Source organism: Moschus berezovskii, chromosome 4 (genome assembly GCF_049115385.1).
Source record: "Moschus berezovskii isolate FMDL1 chromosome 4, NW_MosBer_1.0, whole genome shotgun sequence".
Lineage (NCBI taxonomy): Eukaryota > Metazoa > Chordata > Mammalia > Artiodactyla > Moschidae > Moschus > Moschus berezovskii.
In genome coordinates, this window is record NC_142463.1 from 15,315,407 (window position 1) to 15,336,165 (window position 20,759).

Here is a 20,759-nt window from a genome sequence, read left to right on the forward strand (position 1 = left end):
CCGGCACGCGGTCCGCTCCCCGCCCCGACTCGGCGGCCTGCGCGGCGGGGGCGTCCTCCCGCCGCCTCCCCGCGCGTCCCCTCCCTCCGCCGGCCTCGCCGGCGCGCTCGCTCCCTCCCGATTTGGGAAGGCGGCCTCGGGGCGGGCGGGGGCGGCGGGGCGGGGCGGGGCGGGGGAGGCTGACATGTGAGCGGCGCGCCGGCGGCAGGTGGAAAGGCGAGAGGCATGGAGCGCGTAATAAGAGTTGGAGTCGGAAAGAGCCGCCCCAGTCGCCGGGGAAGCGGGCGGTCAGCGCGGGCTCAGTCGGCCCCCCGACTCCGAGCGCCCGCCCCCGGCCCCGGAGCGGCCCCGGCCCGACCCCTAACCCCCGCCGACCGCGCCCGCCCCGGGCAGCCCCGCCGGCCCCGGGTCCGAGCCATGCGCCGCTGAGCGCCCCGCGCGCGCCCCCGCTCCGGATCGGACCCGGGCCCCGGCCCCCTCGCGCCCGGCGCCGCCCATGGCCGAGGCGCCCCCGCGCCGGCTCGGCCTGGTACCCCCGCCCGGGGACGCCCCCCGCGCCGAGCTGGTGGCGCTCACGGCGGTGCAGAGCGAGCGGGGCGAGGCGGGCGGGGGCGGCTCCCCGCGTCGCCTGGGCCTCCTGGGCAGCCCCCTGCCGCCGGGCGCACCCCTCCCAGGACCAGGCTCGGGCTCGGGCTCCGCCTGTGGCCAGCGCTCCTCCGCCGCGCACAAGCGCTACCGCCGCCTGCAGAACTGGGTCTACAACGTGCTGGAGCGACCCCGCGGCTGGGCCTTCGTCTACCACGTCTTCATGTGAGTTTGCAACCCTGGGTCCCGGCCGCGCCCTCGCGCTGCCGCCCCGCGCGGCCCCTGCTGGAGCCTGGGCCTCGGGGTGGGGGGGACGGCCGCCCCGCCCTGGCTCCACCTCCTGCCCCCCAGCCCCGAGGCCGGCCGACCCTCATCGCTCTGCCCCCAGACCTGAGCCCGATTTCTGATCCCCCTCAGCCTGACCCTAAACCCCGCTCTCCAAGTCTTGACCCTTGCCTGACCTGCCTTCCGACCTCCCCCACCTCAACTCCTCATTTCCATCCTTTCTCCAACCCCTCCCCGCGTTCTGCTCCTTGTCCCCCATCTCTCGCCAATCTGGAGCCACTAATGTGTGGCTCTCTTTTTTCTCTTCCTCACTTCTGTCTCCCTGTGTCCCAGACACAGAGGACCCTTTGGCCCTCCCACACTGTCACCGTCTCCACAGCCCTGTAGCTGCTGTAGGTTCCCATCTGGGATCCCCCCAGAGATGTCCCTCTCCAGGGACGACCTCCACCCCAGCCCAGGACTGGTCCCCAATTATAGGTGTTTGGGAGTCCCCTTGAGCCACCAGAGTTCTGACACTGGCGTGTGCTGGCTTCTATGAGTCTTCAGTCTTCCCTTCCACCCTCAACTTCCCCGTGGCAGCAGTGGGCCATGCCGCCTGCCCTGTGGGCTCGTCCAGCTAGCCTGCCCAGCTCCCTGGCCGCACCAGGGAGCTCCAGGCCTGGCTCTGAGCACCCCTAGGGGAAAAGAAAGAGGAGAGGGGTAGGTTTGGAAACACTCAGGCTGTGGGCCCCCTCCTCCCCCTCACCAGGCTCCTCCAACTTTCAAAAACACTGACCCTTCTTGGATGTAAAGAGTGAATTTTGGCAGCTCAGAGCTCCGTCTCAGGGACGGCCTGGCCCAGCCGGGAACATGAGAGGCCCAGCAGATATCAGTTGAAAGACTGGGCCTGGCGCTTGGACGCTCAAAGGTGCCCGAGAGAGAGACCTCTGGTCCCTGGAAACTGTGCCGATATGAATCCCTTATTGCTGCCCCCAGAGAGGGCCTTCTGGTCTTAGGGTCTCCTGGGTGGTCCCCTTGCCTGTTCACCGGACTATCCCATGGTCCTTCTGCCTGTCTGACTGTCCTGCCAGAGTGAGTTTCTGTCTGTGTGTGGGTTGTCTCTCCTTCTGCTAGTCTGTTTTCACCCCTCTGTTGACCTGCCCAGTGATCTGTGTGCCTGTCTGTCCATCTGCCTGTTCACCTGACTCTCACTCTTCTATTTGTTTCCACCTGTCTTTGGTCTGTCTTTCTGCCTGACTGCCTGACTGCTGCTGCCCGCTTGCCTGCCTCTGCCGAGTCCTAACTGGCCCACAGAATTTCCGAGGGGAGGGGAGGGAATGCTGGCACAGGAGCCCCCTGACCACACGGAGGGTAGAGGACGGGAGCTCTTTCAGCTTGCACGTTCCCTTTTTGGCACCTGGGTGCCAGCCTGCAGGGGATGACAGCCACGGCTTGGTGCAGGGACCTCGGGTGGGCCAGGTAGGGGTGGGGCAGAGAGTTGAGATTGCTCTAGACATGAGGTCAGACTTAGGGTCAGGGTCAGTGGTTAGGAGTAGCCCAATCCCCAGTGCCCATTGGGAGGGCCTGGGTGAATTTTTCGCTGCAGAGAGGGCTGTTGGAGTGCTGCGGGTTCTGTGCTGGGGTAGCAGGGACAGTGGCATCGGGTGTGAGGGGCAGGAGACTGCTAATTAAGAGTTGCTGCGTTGAGATGCCCTTGCCCACCCTACAGCCTGGGTGCTCACGGAGCCTGAGACACTCTGCTGGCTCCACTTGGGACATGACTTTTCCAAGGCAAAGCTGGGCCTGGGAAAGCACTAGGGCTCTGAGGTGGGGGTCCTTAGTCCCCAGGCTCGGCCTCTCAGCCCCTGTAAGGGTCACTGGGGGTGAAGGACCTGCCTCGTGTCCTCTGGAGGGGCTGCTTCTTCCTCTCCAGGAGCTAAATCTGCTGGTACCTTTGCCCCACATCCTGCCCTTTCTGGATGCCAGGAATGCCCTGGCCAGGGCCAGGCTGGTTCTGACCACTTGTCCCCAGGAGCCCAAGGCTGAGGCATCTCTTGGGAGCTCTGGGAGACGAAACGTGGCATGAAAATGTCCGGATGTTTGGGGATCTCGGGGAACTGGTCATTCATCTTAGAGGTCAGCGGGGACTGAGGGTCAGGAATCCCACCTCTTGCGTGCTGTGCAGCCTTGGACTGATCGCCACAGCTCTCTGAGCTTTAGACTTCTGGGCCGTCAGAGTGGGGAGAAATCCCAGCCTTGTGGGCCTTCGACTTGGATGAGCAATGGGTGAGAAGGACTTTGGTGAGCCGCAGGGGCCTGCAGGAGCCTGAGGGATGGATGGTATTATTGGACTCAGGGGAGGGGGCTGCTTGGGAGGCCTCTCCTGTTCTTGAGGAGCTCCAGATGCGGGGGCACTCCCTGCAGGGTCTTGGGCGAGCCAGGAAGTGCTTCCTCCCATTGGACTTCAAGCCCGATTGTTCCACTTTTGGTCAAAATCCTTCCGCCATTCCCAGTGACCCTCACAGGCAGCCCAAATGAGGGGAGTCCAGGGTGCACAGGTAGCTAGGAACCCCTTGCCGGAGATGTGGGCCATGGTGGGAGGGGCTCCAGCAGGGAAGCCTCTGGGAGAAGGACTCAGAGAGGAGGGAATGGAGGTGAGCCGGCCCTTTCACCCCAGGGCACACCTTCCTCACACCTGCTAGCCAGGTCCCTCTGGGCCCCACCCAGAACCCGCACCTTCTCTGGCCCTGAGGTGTGGGTGATTGCCCAGAGGACCAGCCCTAGTTCCGCCTCTCCTGCCAGCGGCTGCAGCCGCTGGGAAGTGGGAACCCGCTGACTCCTGTCTTCTCGTTGAGATCCAGAAGGAGGGACTGCTGGCTCTGCGAGCTCTCCCGCCTCCCGCCAGGCCCTTTGTCCTGTCACCAAGCCCCCACTCCCCTCCCCTGGGCCCCAGTCCTTGATTTCAGCCCTCAACTCTTCACAGGCCCTGCTCTCTGAATTTTGAGAAACACCACATCACTACCCATCCTGCTTCCTAGCTCTTGGAAGGGATGTTTGCTCCTTGCTGCCCCCTGCCAAGGGCCACGCCGGCCTCCCTTTTGAAGTCAGAGGCTGCAAGGGGCAAGTTCAAGCAACGCACCATCTCCCCGTCTTCCCCACTCTGCTGCGCTGCTGTGGGACTCTGGCAGCGCCCAGCCCCCAGCTGCCCTGCGAACTTCGTCTAAGTGAAGGTTTACGCTCTGTAAACATCCTCCGGCAGCCTTGTCCCTGGGGTCAGAAGCTGTGGGAATGGGGAGGGAAGGAGGCAGAGGCAGCTCCCGAAGCCCTCAGCCTCCCAACCCCGGCGTGCCCCCACATCCCACCATGACTGTCTGAGAAAGAACGTGGCCAGCAAAGGGTGCCCAGAGCCCCCAGGCCTCCCTGGGAGGTGAGGTCACACATTTTGACAGCCCCATTTTGTTTATGAGCAAACCGAGGCTCTGGAGACCCATCACACAGTAGATCAGTGGCAGGTGCAAGGGCTGGAGCCGAAGACTCCTGACTCCCTGTAGGGGGTCTCCCCGCTGCTCCCCGAGGCTGCCCGGGGTTGGCTCTTGAAGTTTGAACTGAAATTGCTGATCACGTGTGGATCATCAGCTCTGTGCCAAGCACTGAGCTAAGTGTCCTCTGTAAACCACTGTCGCTGTGTCCTTCAGCAGCCCGGCAAGGTGGATGCTGGTGCCCTCCTCGTGCTGGTGAGGAAACCGAGGCTCAGGAGAGGTCCCGCAATCAGCATGGAGGAGCCTCAGCCCAGGGCTGGGGCTGCCCGCACTGTCTTCCTCCTGCACCTCGTCTCCAGCCAGCACCCCAACCCTGAGTTGCTCAGGAACTGTGCTCCCGCGTCCTTGTCCCTGTGTCCCTAGCACATGGGCAGTCGGGGGTAGGGAGGTGGGCAGTGGCAGGATTTTGTGAAATTGGGTGGCAATTGCCCGGCCTCACACATGCAGTCACATGCCGTGAGTTGTGCGTGGCAACGGTTCTGCACACACACATCCCCACTATATGCCCATCGGTCTGTCTCACGCATGCACTCTTGGCAACTTGGACACACCTGCCCATGGATGTCATAAGAGCACACCTAGCAGACATCCAAGGCAAAGAAGTCTGATCCACAGCTGCTCCCGCCTTTTCTCTGTCTTCACAGGTGCACACTTGGGTCTGCTCCCCAGCTGAGACCTCTAGGACAGAGCAGAGTCGGTCCCATCTCTTGAGTTTTCTGCCCCTGCCTGTCCACAGCTGCCAGGGTGCCCTTATGGGTCTGTGTGTGTTTCTTCATCTGCCTTGGGCAGCCCCAGACCCATGTGGGAGTGGGAGGCTGACTTCCTAGCACGTTGCCAGCCTTTGCTTCTCCTGAAGGGCCCTGTGGTGCACTGCTGGTTTCACTAAAGCCCAAGGTCACATCTGATGAGTTGGTGGGAGAACTGTGCCTGGAACTGAGGCCTTCTGCCTCTCAGATCAGGACATTAATGTTTTTGTTTATTTGGCTGCACTTCACGCAGGATCTTCACTGTAGCATGCGGGATCTTTAGTTTAGTTGCAGCATGTGGGATCTAGTTCCCTGCCTAAGGATTGAACCCAGACCCCCTGCATTGGGAGCTCAGATTCTTAGCCACTGGACCACCAGAGAAGTCCCAGATCAGGACTTTAGATACTATTTTTCATCGCTCAGCTGATCAGGAAGATGGCTCCAAGAACTTGGCCTTGCAATGGTGAAAGTCTAGGGGTGTGACCCAAAGTTTTTGTACTACTGTTTTTCCATCTCAGTCCTTTAGGTTGGTCTTTGTAAGAAAGGAAGTGGAGAGGCCATCCCGCCAGCCCTCGAGCCCTTCTTCTGTCTCTCTCCCGTCCCCTTCTGCTTCTTTGGTCCCTCCTTCCCACATTCTCCATGGGGGTCACTGGAGCATGGTGGATCTTTTATTGTCTACTACCCTATCCCAGCGCCGTGGTACATTCATTCCTTCCATCGAAGAAGCCCTGCTGGATGTCTAACTTCAGTGTCTGTTGCTGCAGAAATCTGTATTTTCAGAACGTTGGAGCCAGGAGAGTTTCAAGAGGTGATTCTTCTTAGGCTAATGGCAGCACTTTGAGTGGGTGATAAATTTAAGGGAGTCAAGGGAGCTGAGATGGCCTGGGGAGCAGGGAGGGAGGAGGGCTCTGCAGACCGTGAGGAGGCCATGTGGGGACTTCTCCAGACTTGGAGGAGCCAGCTGGAGGTTTCCTCGGTCCCTCCTCTGCCCTCTTTCACACCTGTGGGTCTTTGGCCAGGGCCGACCTTCTCATGGGCCATGGGGCCCGGCAGGGAATTGAGTGTCTGACAGCTGTGGGGCTGAGATGGATGAGTAGGGGGGACTTTTCATTTCCCCAGAGGTTGCCCCACTGCGGGTTAAGAGTATGGGATCCGAGTCTGCCAGATTCGGGTTCATTTCTGCTTCTACTCTTGGCAGTTATGTGTCCTTGGGCCAGTTACTTAACCTCTCTGAGCTTCTGTTTTCTCATCAGAAAAAAATAGGACTCATAATACCTGCCTCTAGAACTGTCAGGGCCAAGTGAGGGAAAGCACCTGAGTATCACCACTGTTCTTATACTGTGGTTGTTGTCATCGCGCCCCTCCCCGGGGAGAGGTCTGATGGATGTCCTTGTCAGCACCGTGAGTGTATCTGGGTGTTCCCCGGGACAGAGCAGAGCTGCGTTCCCCTGGGCTGCAGGGTGAGCCGCTCAGCACGGGGAGCCTGAGGACGCGTCTCTGTAGGCGTCTGAGGAATGCTCCGTGGCACTCTCTCTGTTAACCCTCGCAGCCGTTACATCAGCTGGGCACTGTTGTTATGCTCATGCCCACTCGAGGAAAGTAGGGCTGGTGAGGGGACGTCACACACCTGCCCAGTGTCCTGCAGCGAGTGAGATGGTGGCTCCAGGACGCCAAGCTGGGTGCCTTGCATCTCACCGACAGTTCCTTCCTTCACTTGACAAATAGAGTTAAAGAGCATCAACTCTGTACCAGGTCTGGGGAGGCAGAGGGAGACAGAGCATGTCTGCCCCAGCCTGGTGGTGGTGGTGGGGGCTGTCCAGTGAGGAGGCTGTAGAATCTGTCTGGACCCCTGGGCTTTCCCGCCTCCTCTCCTGGGGGCTCCCAGAGAGGGTGGAGGTGTGTGCGTGTCCGCGTGTGTACAAAGAGCAGGGCATCCATGAGAGTGTTACTGCACAGCTGAGGTCAAACCCTGCAGCTAGCCTGGCCCCAGGCAGGTAGAAGTGGAGTTGTGGGACCCAGAGGCACAGGCAGGGAGGGGAGGGCCACCCCCACTCTCTCCTGAGCATGCTGTTCTGTGGATAGGCACAGGGCATCCCCAAGGAGATTGAGAGGTCTCGGTCCCAACACTAGCTGGGAAGATGCCTGCCCCCTACTCCACCCCAGCCCCTGAGCCTCACTGTTCCCCTCTGTAAAATGGGGCTAAATGGGAAAGTGGGCTGGTAAGGGCTGCCTGGCACAGTGGGACTCTGGATGAATGGGAGGAGCCACTGTCTCAGACCTTCAGCCTTGTAGGGTGCGGGGTGGTGAGAGTTCTCCAGCACCTTCTCCCTGAGCCCCCCTCCCCCGAGGACTGGGCAGCACTGAGAAGGCCACTCAAAAGACTGCCTGCCTCCAGCGGGGACTCTGAGGGGCTGGGGAGAGGGTGCTGATCAGACTTCTGGGGCCCCTATAAAGCCTCCACTGCAGGACTCCAGGTTTTCTGGGCAACTTTTGTCCCTAGGGCAGAATCTGCCTGCCCTGGGGGTTGGCACCTGGAGGGGTAGGGAGAATGGGAGGGGCAGCCCCAAGGCAGCAGACTAATTGGGCTGGGAATCCGTGGGCAGTGCCTGAGGGAGGGAGGCGAGGGAGCAGGGATTCAGCGATTCCTTCCTCTCTGAGATTTGGGGAGCGGTGGGTGGAGTGGGGTCTCCAGCCCAGGGGCCCTCCCTAATCCCTGCAGGGAGCTCTGGGGAACACTTTCTCCTGAGACTCCTCAGACATCCAGGCCAGGCAGCTGGGGAAGAGGGGGAGAGCTGGAGATAAACGGACCCACTGAAGCCGGTGAGATGGAGGTCAGATAGCAGGAAGGACTGACTGCTCCAAACCAGGAGGCAGAGTGAGATTCCCTGGGGTACCCTTTCCAATGCTGGGGAACCCCTCTCAGGCTGCATTGGACAAGATTTACTCTGCTCATTGTCCCTATCAAGCAAGTGGCCCCTCACAATGTGATGGAAGGAGAGTGGATGGAGCTGCTCGAGCCCCTCTGTTGGTAGGGGGCGGGGGAGGAACAGATCAGGCACCCTTGAGCTTTTAGGGAGGGTGGCCGCAGGCTACCTCTCCTCCCTCCTTGCTTCCCTGCTGCTCCTCCCTGGGAGCCTCAGGCCGGTCCAGGTCGCTGTCTTTGGGTTTATTTTTTGCTGGGCTCTGCTGTCCCCTGGGAGGGGAGGGGTAGGGAGAGAAAAAGGGAGAAGGAACTGCTCTGTCAGCGCAATCCTGGCGCCTCTGCTCCTGCCCTCCTTGGCTGGGCTGCCACCCTCTTCCGGAAGGACGGGCCCTGGGGACAATGGGGCCCCAGACCCGTGTGGGACCGCCTTCGCTGGGGCAAGACCAGCAGGTCTGGAACAGGCCTTTCTCCTCTCACCCTTCCTCCTGCCGCAGAGCATCAAAAGCAGAAGGGCCTCTGAGCCCAAGCAGGTCATGGCTTCACCTCACAGTTGGGGAAACTGAGGCCAGGAGGAAGAATCCAGCACACCTGGGGCCTTCTCCACCTCCCCTCCACAATAGATGAGAGTTGTGCTAGAGTTGCAGAGAACAGAGGGAAGCTGCTGCCAGTTCTACCCTGTCCTCTGAGAGATGGGGCAGTCCCTGATTTCTTTACTCATCTGATCTTCCAGCCTCTGGAGACTGGTAACAATCTGGTGGGAGAGACACAGGGTGGGGAGGAACACATGAACCATGCCTCTCCCCCCAGCCCCATGCCTTTTGTCTTCCTTTTGGTTGAAAAATAAATTAGCCCCATTTTACAGATAGGGAAAGTAAGGCCCAAAGTCAATGTAGCTAATAAGTTGTTGAAACAGGATTTGAACCCAGGATGTGGCTCCTGGGATGGTGCCCTGCTCCTTGCTTGCACAGGCCCTTCCCTTGGGCTCTTCCCAGGGTTCTGTCAGCTGCCTCCTCCTCTGCTCCTTGAATATTGGGGCTCCTGGGGCTCTGTCCTGGGTCCTCCTCTCCATGTACAATTTCTGTGTGAGTGAGGGTGTGTCTCACAGACTCCTCTGACTTGGAGGGGAGTCACCTCTGTGATGACAACTTCCCGCTCTGAAGTTTCACCCCTAGGCTTCCTGTGGACCCCTTGCCTCTTCATCCCCAAGGAACCTCAGGCTTGGCATTTGTCTCCAGATCTACCCTCCCCTCCCCAGGAGCGACTTCTCCAACCCTAGGGCCCAAGTCAGGAAGCCCTTTCTCAAGCATCCTTGGCTCCTCGCCTAAGAAACAGCTTGGAGTGTGCCCAGGTGCACTTTAATACTCCAGATGCTTTTCCTTCTGCTTCAAACTCCCTCCCCTCTCCCGCCCACCCCATCATCTAGAGAACTCCTATCTATCCTTCCAATCCCAGTTTGAGCCACCACCTCTTCTTGGAATCACTGCGCGCTCCACCTGAAGCTTGACTGGGGGCCCTTCAGAGACCCCTGAGCTCTACTCCCCCACCCTGTGTGTTCTGGGCTCCTCTCGGTGGAGGGCGGGGGGAGCTGAGCACAGTTCTTGGTTGGTAATCAGTGAATGTTTGCTGAGCCAGGGAATAAAGGTGACATTGAGGCAGGCTGTAAGGATGAGAAGGGTTTTGCTGATTAGAGAGGAGTGGAAAAAAGACCTCTCTGGGTCCTCTGGGTGAAGGCAGTGAGCTGGAAACGCTTGTGATTTTTGTCCTTAACGTGCTCCAGGTGGCGGAAACAGCTAAAGAAAAGGCTTTGAGGTGGGACTCTGCCCCTCTACCCTCTTCGCCCCAGGATCTACAGAGTCTGGTGTGTCTAAAGCCCCGAGGGTCAGGCTATAAAGGTGGGCTTAACCCTGTGGATGACGGAGAGCCATAGGCAGCAGCAGGTCAGGGAGGCACCACTGGCTGGGGGCCCGGGCTTGATTGATCTCTTCTCAGAACTAGGGCTCTGCAAACACTAGACCACTTAGCTCCCAGGTACTGCCATGTGGCAGCACTATTCATGTTCCCATTTTGCAGATAGGAAACTGAGGCTCAGAAGGCGGGAATCATGTGTACTGAGAGACACGACTTGTCCATAGTGGAGTCAGGATTCAAACCCATGTTTGTGTGACTCCCAAGCCCAAGCTCCAAAGGATTCTCACATGCGTCAGCAGACCCGGGGTTTTTTCAGTGACCTAAGGCAAAGCTGAAAGAAATAAGGACAACATGGTGACTTTTTCATACAGCTAAATTTATTCCATGTAAAAGACTGTCATTTAGTCTGAGATTATGTCCTTTCTTTTATGAAATGATGGGCCTGGGAATTTTTTAAAGAATGTCCTTACTTGGCGAAATAAAAAAGTTAACAACCTCATGCCATCCCTAAATTGTTTTTGAAAATTTTACCCGTGCGTGAAATCCCTGAGTCTGGGTGCCATCCTGCCTCCTCCCGCCTGAGCGCTGGGACCAGAAGTGGGAGGGGTCCAGGTAGGAACGGAAGGATTAGAGGGCTGGGGGAGCTGTTGGTCTGCCCTGTCGATTTCGCCTGGGCCTCCAGGCCAGCCTGCCCTGGAGTGCAACGAGGTCCAGCCTAGGGCTCTTGCCAAGACTGGTCTGCACGGAGGGTGGGGCAGGTCACCCAGGGTCAAGGCTTCAGGGTTTACCCCTCAGTTAAAGGAATACTGAACCCAGAGTCAGCAGGCTGGGGGTCGGTGCCCACCTCTGCTTCTTAAAAGACTGTGTAACCTCAGGCAGGAGACTCAGCCTTGCTGAGGCTCCCGCTTCCCATCATCCACGGAGAAGGACAGTTATCATCTCTGCCTGCCTCCAGCATCAAGTGCTTCACGGACTACAAAGTGCTGTGAGGAACACAGGGCCTCCGGTGCCTCTACCCTCCCTGCTCCCCCGTGCCCGTTCTCTCTTCTCACCCTGGCCTGAAGAGCCTGTATTCCAGACTGGCAATTCCTTCCCTCAGGAGTCCCTGCAGAGTAGCTGGAGGCCTGGGGTGGGGTGGGGGTGGGGTCTCTGTAACAACCTTACTGGGGCCAGGCTGAGAGGCCCAGAGTTCTAACAGTTTTCATATACTAATGAGTTTCATAGTCTAACCTGTATGGGGTATGGTGCCAGATATAGGATATTTTCCGCATACTATTGTAGTTCATTTAATCTTTTTCAGCAGAGAAGGCGATGGCACCCCACTCCAGTGTTCTTGCCTGGAAAATCCCATGGGTGGGGGAGCCTGGTAGGCTGCAGTCCATGGGGTTGCGAAGAGTCCGACACGACTGAGCGACTTCACTTTCACTTTTCACTTTCATGCATTGGAGAAGGAAATGGCAACCCACTCCAGTGTTCTTGCCTGGAGAATCCCAGGGACGGCGGAGCCTGGTGGGCTGCCGTCTATGGGGTCGAACAGAGTCGGACACGGCTGAAGCGACTTAGCAGCAGCAGCCATCCTTTTCAGAGCCCTAGGAGGTAGGTACTGTCATTACTCTACTGTATAGAGGAGGATGCTGTGCTGTGCTTAGTGGCTCAGTCGTGTCTGACTCCTTGTGACCCCATGGACTGTAGCCCGCCAGCTCCTCTGTCCATGGGGATTCTCCAGGCAAGAACACTGGAGTGGGTTGCCATGCCCTCCTCCAGGGGATCTTCCCAACCCAGGAATCGAACCAGGGTCTCCTGCATTGCAGGCAGATTCTTTACCAGCTGAGCTACCAGGGAAGTCCATAGGAGAGGATACTGAAGCTTAAATGGTCAGCATGTGCCCTGTCATGCAGCCACTAAGCGGTGAGTATCCAGGAGGACCGACTTGAAGCCTGAGTGGGAGGGCCTCTGTGATGTGAGAAGGTGGGAGCAGATTCACTGGGCTCAGGTGGGCGAGCCAGGGTGGAGGACACTTGCAGGATACATGGGGAGTGTGGTTTGGGCTGGGAAAGCAAGAGACACCTTCTAGCCGGGTGACTTCAGGCAGTTACCTCCCTCTCTGAGGTTCAGCCTCCCCTGTTGCTGGGCCTTTCAATAATAATAAAGATAATAAGAGTCCATGCTTATGGAGGACCTGCTGTGTGCTGACACTGCTCCGAGGACTTGCCGTCTTTTCTTTCAATTTTTCCTCTCAGTGACCAGAGGAGGCAGGTCCTATGGTTATGCTCATTTTCCAGATGGGGAGGCTGAGGCACCCGGAGGTTGAGTTACTTGCCTGAGTATAGGTTGTGGGGCCAGGAGTCAGTCAAACCCCAGAATCTAGCTCTAGAGGCTGTCATCTTTCCCACCAGATTGTTCCTAACTGGGGGCTTCCCTGATGGCTCAGGCAACCCACTCCAGTATTCTTGCCTGGAGAATCCCATGGCGGGCTACAGTCCCTGTGGTTGCAAAGAGTCGGACACGACTGAGCGACTGAGCACACACATGCATACCTAACTGGCCTCGATGGGCCTGCCTGCTGGGAGGCTGCTGTGAGGACCAGCTGAGCCTTAAAGTTCAGGTTCTGTCTCTACCCCAGTTCTATACTTTCTCGCTCTTTCATTTGGGAAGCCTTGCCTGGCAGTCCCTGAGGGGTCAGGCCCTATCCCAAGAGCTGGGGACAGGGCAATGAATCAGACTCTCCCCTGCTCCCTGGCGGAAGATGTGCCAGGCGGCTGGCAGCTGTCTGGGTGGAATCCTGTGGGGGCCCAGCTCAGAGGAGCCAAGCCCAGCCCCAAACTGGTGGTGACTGGGAAGGCTTCCCAGAGGAAGAGGTTTCAGTGGAGACCTGAAACGTGAGGAGTCAGAGTCAACCAGGCAAAGAGGAGGAGGGAACAGCATTCTGGGCTAAGGGACTAGCATGGGCAAAGCCCTGAGGTGGGGCTGAACGTGACCTTTGCAAAGAACTGAGAGAGGGCAGGAGAGTGGGAGCCTGGATGGGGCGGGAGGAGTGCAGACAGGAGGCTGGAGCGTGAGTGAGGCCAGGCTGAGAACTGCAGGCTGAGGAGCAGAGACGTCCTGGAGGAGACTGCTCAGGAAGGAAACTGAGGACAGGAGTGCCATGGGTGAGTTGGTGTCTGAGAAATGCCCCTCTGGGTCTAGCAAGGGGGGCAGACTCCCGTGGGGAGCTCTGGGGCTGCCACCCGCCTGGCCTCTCTTTCCCTCTGCCTTCCCCTCACGGCCCAGCCATCTGAGCGGCTCCTCTGGAGCTACCCACTAACCCTGCCAGGGCTGGACCTGGCCTGAAGCCCTAGGGTTTTTGCCTGTATGGAAAGTTCAGCTCCTTATGCAAAGCCTGGCCTGGGGGAAGGTGTGTGTGAATGAGCTGAGGGAGGCCTTGGAAGCAGAGTGGGTAGGTGTAGGACCTGATGGGGGGTCTGGAGTCTGTGGGGGTCCCCAGAACAGTGATCTTAGAACAGCCCCACAAGAGCACCCAGGTTTGGCCCAGTGAATGGTGGGGTATCGGGGGGAAAGGGGCAGAGCCCACAGGCCTATCCTGTTGAACTCCTTGTTCCCTCCCTGTCTGCCAGTTAGGGTGTGGAAATCACCGACCCCACTCAGCCCCCTCAGTCTACTGATGCAGAAACTGAGGCCCAGAAGAGGGCATGGAACAAACTTAGGCTAGTGGCAGAGTCCAGGCTCAGCCCAAGAGTCCCGATTGTCTCCATCAACAATAAAGAACCAGTGCAAACCTCTCTGCAGCACTGGCCTGGGCTCAAGTCCCCTCTACGTGGTCTTGGGCAGGTCTCTTCACATCTCTGAGCTTTGGCCTTGGGGTCCAAAATGCTACCTCATACTGGGAAGAGCATCACCTCTCCCATTTGAGGCTTTAAGGCGTGCCTGACCCATCACGGGGCTTAATCAATGTTTACTCAGTGAATCTCACTGAATTCTCACAATGCTGGAGGAAGATATTTATTACACTATTTTTATACTGAGGCTCAGGAAGAAGTGACTTGCCCAAGGGCATTCAGCTGAGAAGTGGCTGATATGGGGCTGGAGCCCAGGTGTCTGGGCACCTGTCTAGGACCCCTGATGGACACGGCTCCTATTTTGAGCTCTCAGTGAAAAGCAACTGGTGTTCCAAGCAAGCTCCACCAATTAGTTGGCCAAAGTGTGTGTATGTGTGTGTGTGTGTGTGTGTGAGGTTAGACTGGCTGGCAGGCTGGAACTCAGCTCACATCAGCCCTTGTGCTTCTGTGCTTGGGCCAGGCTGCAGCTGCTGCCCCATGGGGAAGGGACCTTTCCACTTGCCCTCCTGCATCAAGGTTTTTTTCTCGTGGCCTGCCTGGCTGGAGAGAAGAGCTGGTCGTGGCATGACTAACAGGGCATCTGCCAGCCCCTCCCATGTTGGAGTCTGGCCACCTAATGCCCTGCACATGACAGGCATGGGGTGGGCACAGGGTGGGGAGAGGGATTTGTACTTTTCTAATCCAGGGGCTGCAGCCCTCTTCTGTCTTGGCCAGGGCCGTGGGAGAGGTTTGTCCCTGGCCAGCCACCCCTCCATGCCCAGCAGCCCCAGCTCAAATCCCTGGCAAGCACCCAGCCCCTCTGCTTGGGGCCTTCCCTTGCCCTGCTCATGCCCCCCGCCCCACCCCCACACCAATTGAGGCCGAGTTGGGACTTATGGGGGCACATGCTGGGTCATCTGTGACTGGTGGAGATGCAGTGCCATGCAGCATTTGGGACTCAAGGATGGGGGCAATGTCAGGGAGGTTTGGGGCCCAGGCTGGGGCAGAGTTAGGGAGAGGACCTGATGGGGTGCAGAGTTTTGAGTGTTTGGGGCTAATGCTGAGCCACCCTTTCCTGGAGAAATTTGGCTACAAGTCAGGGAGGCAAATGTGTGGGCCGTGCCCCCCCTCGCTGGGCGGTAAACACAGCCGTCTCCCAGGAGACAGGCCCAAACATCTCGGCCCCCCACAGTTATTTATACCAGGACTCCCTCTCCTTCTCAGGCCTGGTCTGGCCTCTCAATCCACTCTTGGGCTGAGCGTCCTAAGTGGAGGGTCCAGCCCCAGTCAAGGCAGGAGGCCCCAGCAGCAGGCCTGCTTAAACCCCACTAGGGACTGGGCACTCACCACCTCCCAGCGGCACGTCTGCTAGAGGCACTGGGTCTAACTGATCAGAAGTGTGCTCATGAAGGCCAGGGCCTGGGGAGGAAGCAGGAGTCCTGGGATCGAGCTCTGCCTTTGCTCTAAACTGCTGTATGACTGTGGTCCCTGTAACCTCAGCTTCCCCACAGTTCAGCAGGAGGAAAGGGTCCTGATGGTGCAAATTTTAATCAGTAGATCTGGTTCTTTAAAGGAAATGTGACACAGGAGTACAATATATAAATACATTAAAGCTGAGCTGCTCTGGGTGGAATCAAGGGTGGGGGTCCAGACTTCTGCCCACTCAGCCTCTATGGCCCTGCATGCCACCAACCTGGAGCCTATGCATGACCCTCCTTATTCTAGAACACACACCAGGGGACCCTGGAGTTCCCATTTCAGGGCTAGCACAGGCCTCTTTACTGGTTCACCAGCCCAAGGTCCAGTGTTGTGTGAGTGCTCCTGGGATCAAGAGCAAACGTTTGCAGCCAGTGTAGATCAGAGCAGGCTGGAGCCGCCACAGGAATGTACCCGAGGCCCTTCCAGTGAGGAATGAGCCCAGTGTGGGAGGAGAAGACAGCACACCAGGGGCTGGGCACTGGAGGGGAGCAGGGGCTGGCTGTCCCCTCTCTGCCAGATTCTAGCATGGGACACCAAGAAGTCAAAGATTTTAAACTCGAACCTAGCCTTCCAGATCGGTATGAAGGTGAATATGCCTTGAGTGAAGGTGAATATGCTATCCTGAAGGATAGCACGTATTTTATTTAATAGCTTGTTGGCTTATAGTGTGTGGGTCTCCATTTGTACTCTTTCCCAATCCCACCAGCATTCAGGATGGACTTACATTGGCTCTCCCTCCATCCACCCACCTCTGTAGGAACCCCAAGGTGCCCTTACCCAGAAATCTCAGGCTGCAGAGGACAGTGGGAAATTCCTGACTCACGGATACTCAAGGCCCTGGAGACCTGGGTCTTCTTGTTTCCTCCCAGATACTGTCTGAGCTTCTACTTGGCCGGCCTGGGAGATGCGGAGGAGTCAGAACAGGCTTTACCCTTGATGGATGGATCTTAATGAGCTGGTAGTGGTGGGGTGGGAGTGGATAGAGGTAGAAACTGTCACTGCACAAAGGGGTCTGGGGTCCCCAGAGGGGGCCAGGAATCCCAACCAGGGGCTGGGCTGCTGCTGCTGCTGCTAAGTCGCTTCAGTTGTGTCCGACTCTGTGCAACCCCATAGACGGCAGCCCACCAGGCTCCCCTGTCCCTGGGATTCTCCAGGCAAGAACACTGGAGTGGGCTGCCATTTCCTTCTCCGATTCATGAAAGTGAAAAGTGAAAGGGAAGTCGCTCAGTCGTGTCCGACTCTTAGTGACCCCATGAACTGCAGCCCACCAGGCTCCTCCGTCCATGGGATTCTCCAGGCAAGAGTACTGGAGTGGGGTGCCATTGCCTTCTCCGAGGGGCTGGGCTAGCGTTCCTCAAAGCAGATCAGGGATTCTTGGGTAAGAAGGGGGACAATCCCGAGGAGAGGAGAGAACACGAAAGTCACCAAGGTGGAAATAGGGTATGGAAGGGTGAGTGTGGCCAATGCCTAGTGTGTGTACAGCCTCAGACTCTGGGCTGAGAGCCTCAGACTCTGGGCTGAGAACCTCAGGTGGTGAACCGTGAGGTGTCATTGTAGGATTGTAAATCAGGGAGGGGTGCTCAGACTGCAAGGTTTAGTGAACTGAGGTGAGGATGGGGAAAGAGTGGAGCCATGGTGGTCAGTGAAGAGGGAAGAAGGGAGGAGGATGGGGTGAGTGCTTGGCAGGACAGGAGTGAGGGGCTGGGAAGAAAGAGTTGGTCTCAACTTTGCCTTCTGGAACCTCCTCTCCTGTGTCTCCTTTGCTCTGGCTTGGTTTCTGCCTCTTTCTCCCACCATTCCGCTGCCCTGGGTCTCCATGCTGGGGAGAGGAGCACCTCTTCCCACACCCATCTCCACAGATAGGTGGCAAGTGGAAGCCCACAGCTGTGTAAGAGGGAACCTGTTCATTCATTCACTCAACCAATATTTATTGATAAGCTGCTCTTGCACCAAGTCCTGTCTGAGGTGTAGGAAAGACAGTGGTGAACAAGATAGGGAAGTTGCTTCATTCATGGAGCTTACATCATGGGGGGCTGGGGCCTAGAAACTGTATCTTTCCCTGATGTTCCCCCTCTGGCTCTTTGGTCCATGCTGTTGGATGCCCGGGAGTGGGGCCTCTCTTCATTACCCACTGGTTCATTCCAGCTTCCCTGGCATTAGCACCCATCTTCAGAACATTGGGAGGGGGGGTTCAATGACCATGGTCTCAACCCCAGGGACCACCCATCTCCATGAAGAACCCGGGGCCTGGGGGCAGCACTCTGGCTCAGGCCCTAGTCCTTTTCACTTACCTGTGACTTTGAGCCCCTCACAAGAAACTTCCTGGCCTCGGTGCTTTATCATGTGGGGCTTTGGAAAGTCCCAAGGAAGTGAGGGGAGGGAAAGACCTGTCAGCTCCAGGATTCCCCATTGGTGGACAGCTCCTCTGGCTGTGGGTAGAGGTGGAGGAGTGCTAAGGGCTCAATATCATCATCATTATCAACCAAGATAATAACAGTTACTGTCTACTGCGTTCACTGTGGCCAGCCTCATGGATCCTCTCATTTAATTTAGTCCTCACGACCAGCTCCCTATGGTCCGTGTATCTTCCCTCCCCATTTGCCAGATGAGGAAACTGAGTCTCTGTAAGGTGACATGCCTGGTTTGATCCGTTCACCCGCGAACCTATCTGACTCTGGGAGCCCTTAAGGACGATACGATGAGGGTGCTGCTTGGCACCGGGCTGCCTCTCCTGGGCACTCAGCCTCGAGAGTAGTAACCCAGCCCTAGTGCCTCCCCCCACCCTCCTCGGGGGCTGGCACCACCCTGAGTCTGGGGACTGGGTCCGACAACACTGGCCAGAGCAGTACCAGGGGCCCGATCAGTCCAGGACCCGATTTAGGGGCCTTGGCACCTCTGGGTCCCGGGGCTCTGAGTGCCCAGCAAGCGGCGTTGGTGGGTGGGCTAGCCGTGGGCAGTCAGGGCGTCGGCCCCCGTCCACGGGGACCCGGCACCTTCACACTTTCCGCTTGGCCCGCTGCTCGCCTTTCAGGCCGCAGCGTTTTCAATTGTTAATTTGGAAACGGAAAAAGAAGCCGGCGGGGCGGGGGAGGCCGCAGGAAGGTAACCTGAGCCTGAGCACCGCCCGCACCCCTCCCGCGAGCGGTGCTGGGTGTCGGCGACGCTCCGCCCCTTCCAGGGACCGCCGGAGCCCCGCCCACCACCGCGCCCCGCCCCTTCCAGTAGCTCCTCCCCGCACCGGCAAGGCCGGGTCAGCCCCGCAGACCCCGGGGCGGGAAGGGGCCCCTGGGGAGGAAGGGAGGGAGGCCGTGCCGAGGGAGGAGTCCCTCCGGAACCCTCCTTGCCAGGAACCCCTCCTTCTCCCGAGGAGCCCCGCCTGCTGTCAGCCTCCTCAGTGTCCCGAAGTGAACCCAAGTCTTTCTGCAACCCCTCAGGGCGGGATTCAAGCGAGCCAGATCCCTGCCTCCAAGCTGCCGCAAGAGGGATCATTGGCCCCATTAGACAGACGGAGAAACAGAGTCCCAGAGAGAGACAGTTCACTTGCTCAAGGTCATGCAGCCAAGGCTGAGTTCTTTTGGTTCACAAATGCGTAGGGTTCTGTCCTCCTTAGGAGAGGAGGGGGCGCCAGGAGAGGAGGGGGCGCCAGGACAAGAGGTGCAATCTGTCCCCTTCCCCCGACCTCTTCCCTCTTTCTGTGGCTAATGAGATTTTGAAAGTCCTGCTTTGATCTACCCTGACTCCTCCTTGCTATCATTATTCAATTATAGAGGAGTTTTGGAGGTTGAAGGGCTTCCCTCGTGGCTCAGATGGTAAAGAATCTGCCTGTAATGCAGGAGACCCAGGTTAGATCCCTGGGTTGGGAAGATGCTCTGGAGAGGGGAATGACTACCCCCTCCAGTATTCTTGCCTGGAGAATCCCGTGGACAGAGGAACCTGGTGGGCTACAGTCCTTGGAGTCGCAAAGAGTCAGACACCACTGAGCGACTAACACACTTTGGAGGTTGAAGGAAGTCTCTCTAGACTTTCCACACACAGGAGTGCCCTGCAAATAAAATGTAAAAGACCCTCCACTTCCAGCGACTCTATAAGTCCCTTAGGACGGGCAGCTTCATTCATTTCCCATTGGGAAGCCAAGATCACCAGTCCCAGATAGGTCAGCGGAAAATGGGGGCTCTTGGAGACCTTTCCTCAACCCCCTCCTCTCCCTGAGGAGTAACTGAAACTCAGACACAGCTTCCCACTCCCTCAGCTGAGTGGGGCAGAGCCAGGAGGTACAGCCTGTTGATACAGGTTCCTAGCTCTGCCCACAGCCTGTGCCTCCCCTTCTGCTGCCCCCCACCCTGACCGCTTTCTTGGAGCCACCGCGCAGGCCCTTGCCTTTCAGGGGACTCTGAATCAGTCAGAACCTCTCCCCTTAAAACCCCAGGAAACTGAGCGGATGTCTGCAGACGGGCTTCCAGCCTAAAGCCTAAGACCCTCCTCGCTGCCCCTCCATCTTGACCATGGAACAGGCCAGTGTCACTCAGCAAGCCTTCCCAGCCATCTGAGGCCACTGGAGCCAGTCTTGCTGGATTCGGTCTGACTGGTCCTGGATTTGGGGTTCCCACCCTGAGCATGGCTCTCAGAGCAGCAGCTGTAACCAACAGCCCCAGGTGTGGACTGCGAGTTTGCATGCTGCTTTGCTTGTTAGCAGTAAAGGCATCCGAATGCTCCTCCCCCATCATTCCCCCTCAGCCTCCCACTGGATGAGATCCTCAATGGCTGAGTCTGCAGGACTCCCCAGGTCGTCCTCCCCAGGGGGCCCAGCCCTCCCCGAAGCTCCTGTTCCACCCTGTCAGCTCTTGGTGCCCTCTGCTCTGGGAGTGCTGAGAACCAAGTGGCGGGGACTCAGCTCTCTCCCCACTTTTGACTCTTCCCTCCCTCCCTCCCCTCTTCCCCCTTTGCACAAGTTCTGCTGATTCAGAGTACAGAAGCTTCTTAGAGGTGACCCTGACCCCTGCCAGGCTCAAGCAGCTGGAGGCCTGTGTAATCCTTGAATCCAGTGCCACCCTGACACATACAGTAGGAAGGGCAGGGGCAGGCTCCAGCCTGCCACCCGGAGGAAGGAAATTTTAAGGTGGGGTTGAGGGGCGGGTGCCTGGGTCCTTCTACCGAAAGAGAAGAAAAAACATTACCTTACGACCCAGTTTCCCATTTCTATAGAGAGGATTGATTGACCCTAAGGGATCTTTTGGTGACAAAATATAGTCAGTATCTGCTTGCCTCTTGTCACGTCTACTCCCCCTTGTACAAGTCACCATCATCTGTTGCTTGGATTATATACCATTAGCCTCTCAACGCGAGGCAGGGGCAAATGCCATAGCCCACTCCCCCACCCCCTTACCTTGTAATAGTCTGTTCTCCACTCAACAGCCTGTGTGGTCTTTTGCAAACCTAAATCAGATCATGTTATTTTCTGCTCAGAATTCCCCATCTCACTTGTACTAAAAGCCCCAAACCA

At 57.9% G+C, this 20,759-nt stretch overlaps 1 protein-coding gene across 2 annotated transcripts in view; it reads left to right on the plus strand.

Moving 5' to 3' along the window:
• Positions 1-209: 209 nt before the first annotated feature.
• The window catches only part of KCNQ4 (potassium voltage-gated channel subfamily Q member 4), a 57,404-nt gene continuing 36,854 nt past the window's right edge, over positions 210-20,759 (plus strand). For both annotated transcript variants that reach the window (XM_088835182.1, XM_055403029.2), the window contains exon 1: positions 210-810. In XM_088835182.1, coding sequence (XP_088691308.1) covers positions 497-810 — 314 coding nt within the window. In that variant the 5' untranslated portion in view covers positions 210-496. The remainder of the gene's footprint in view (positions 811-20,759) is intronic.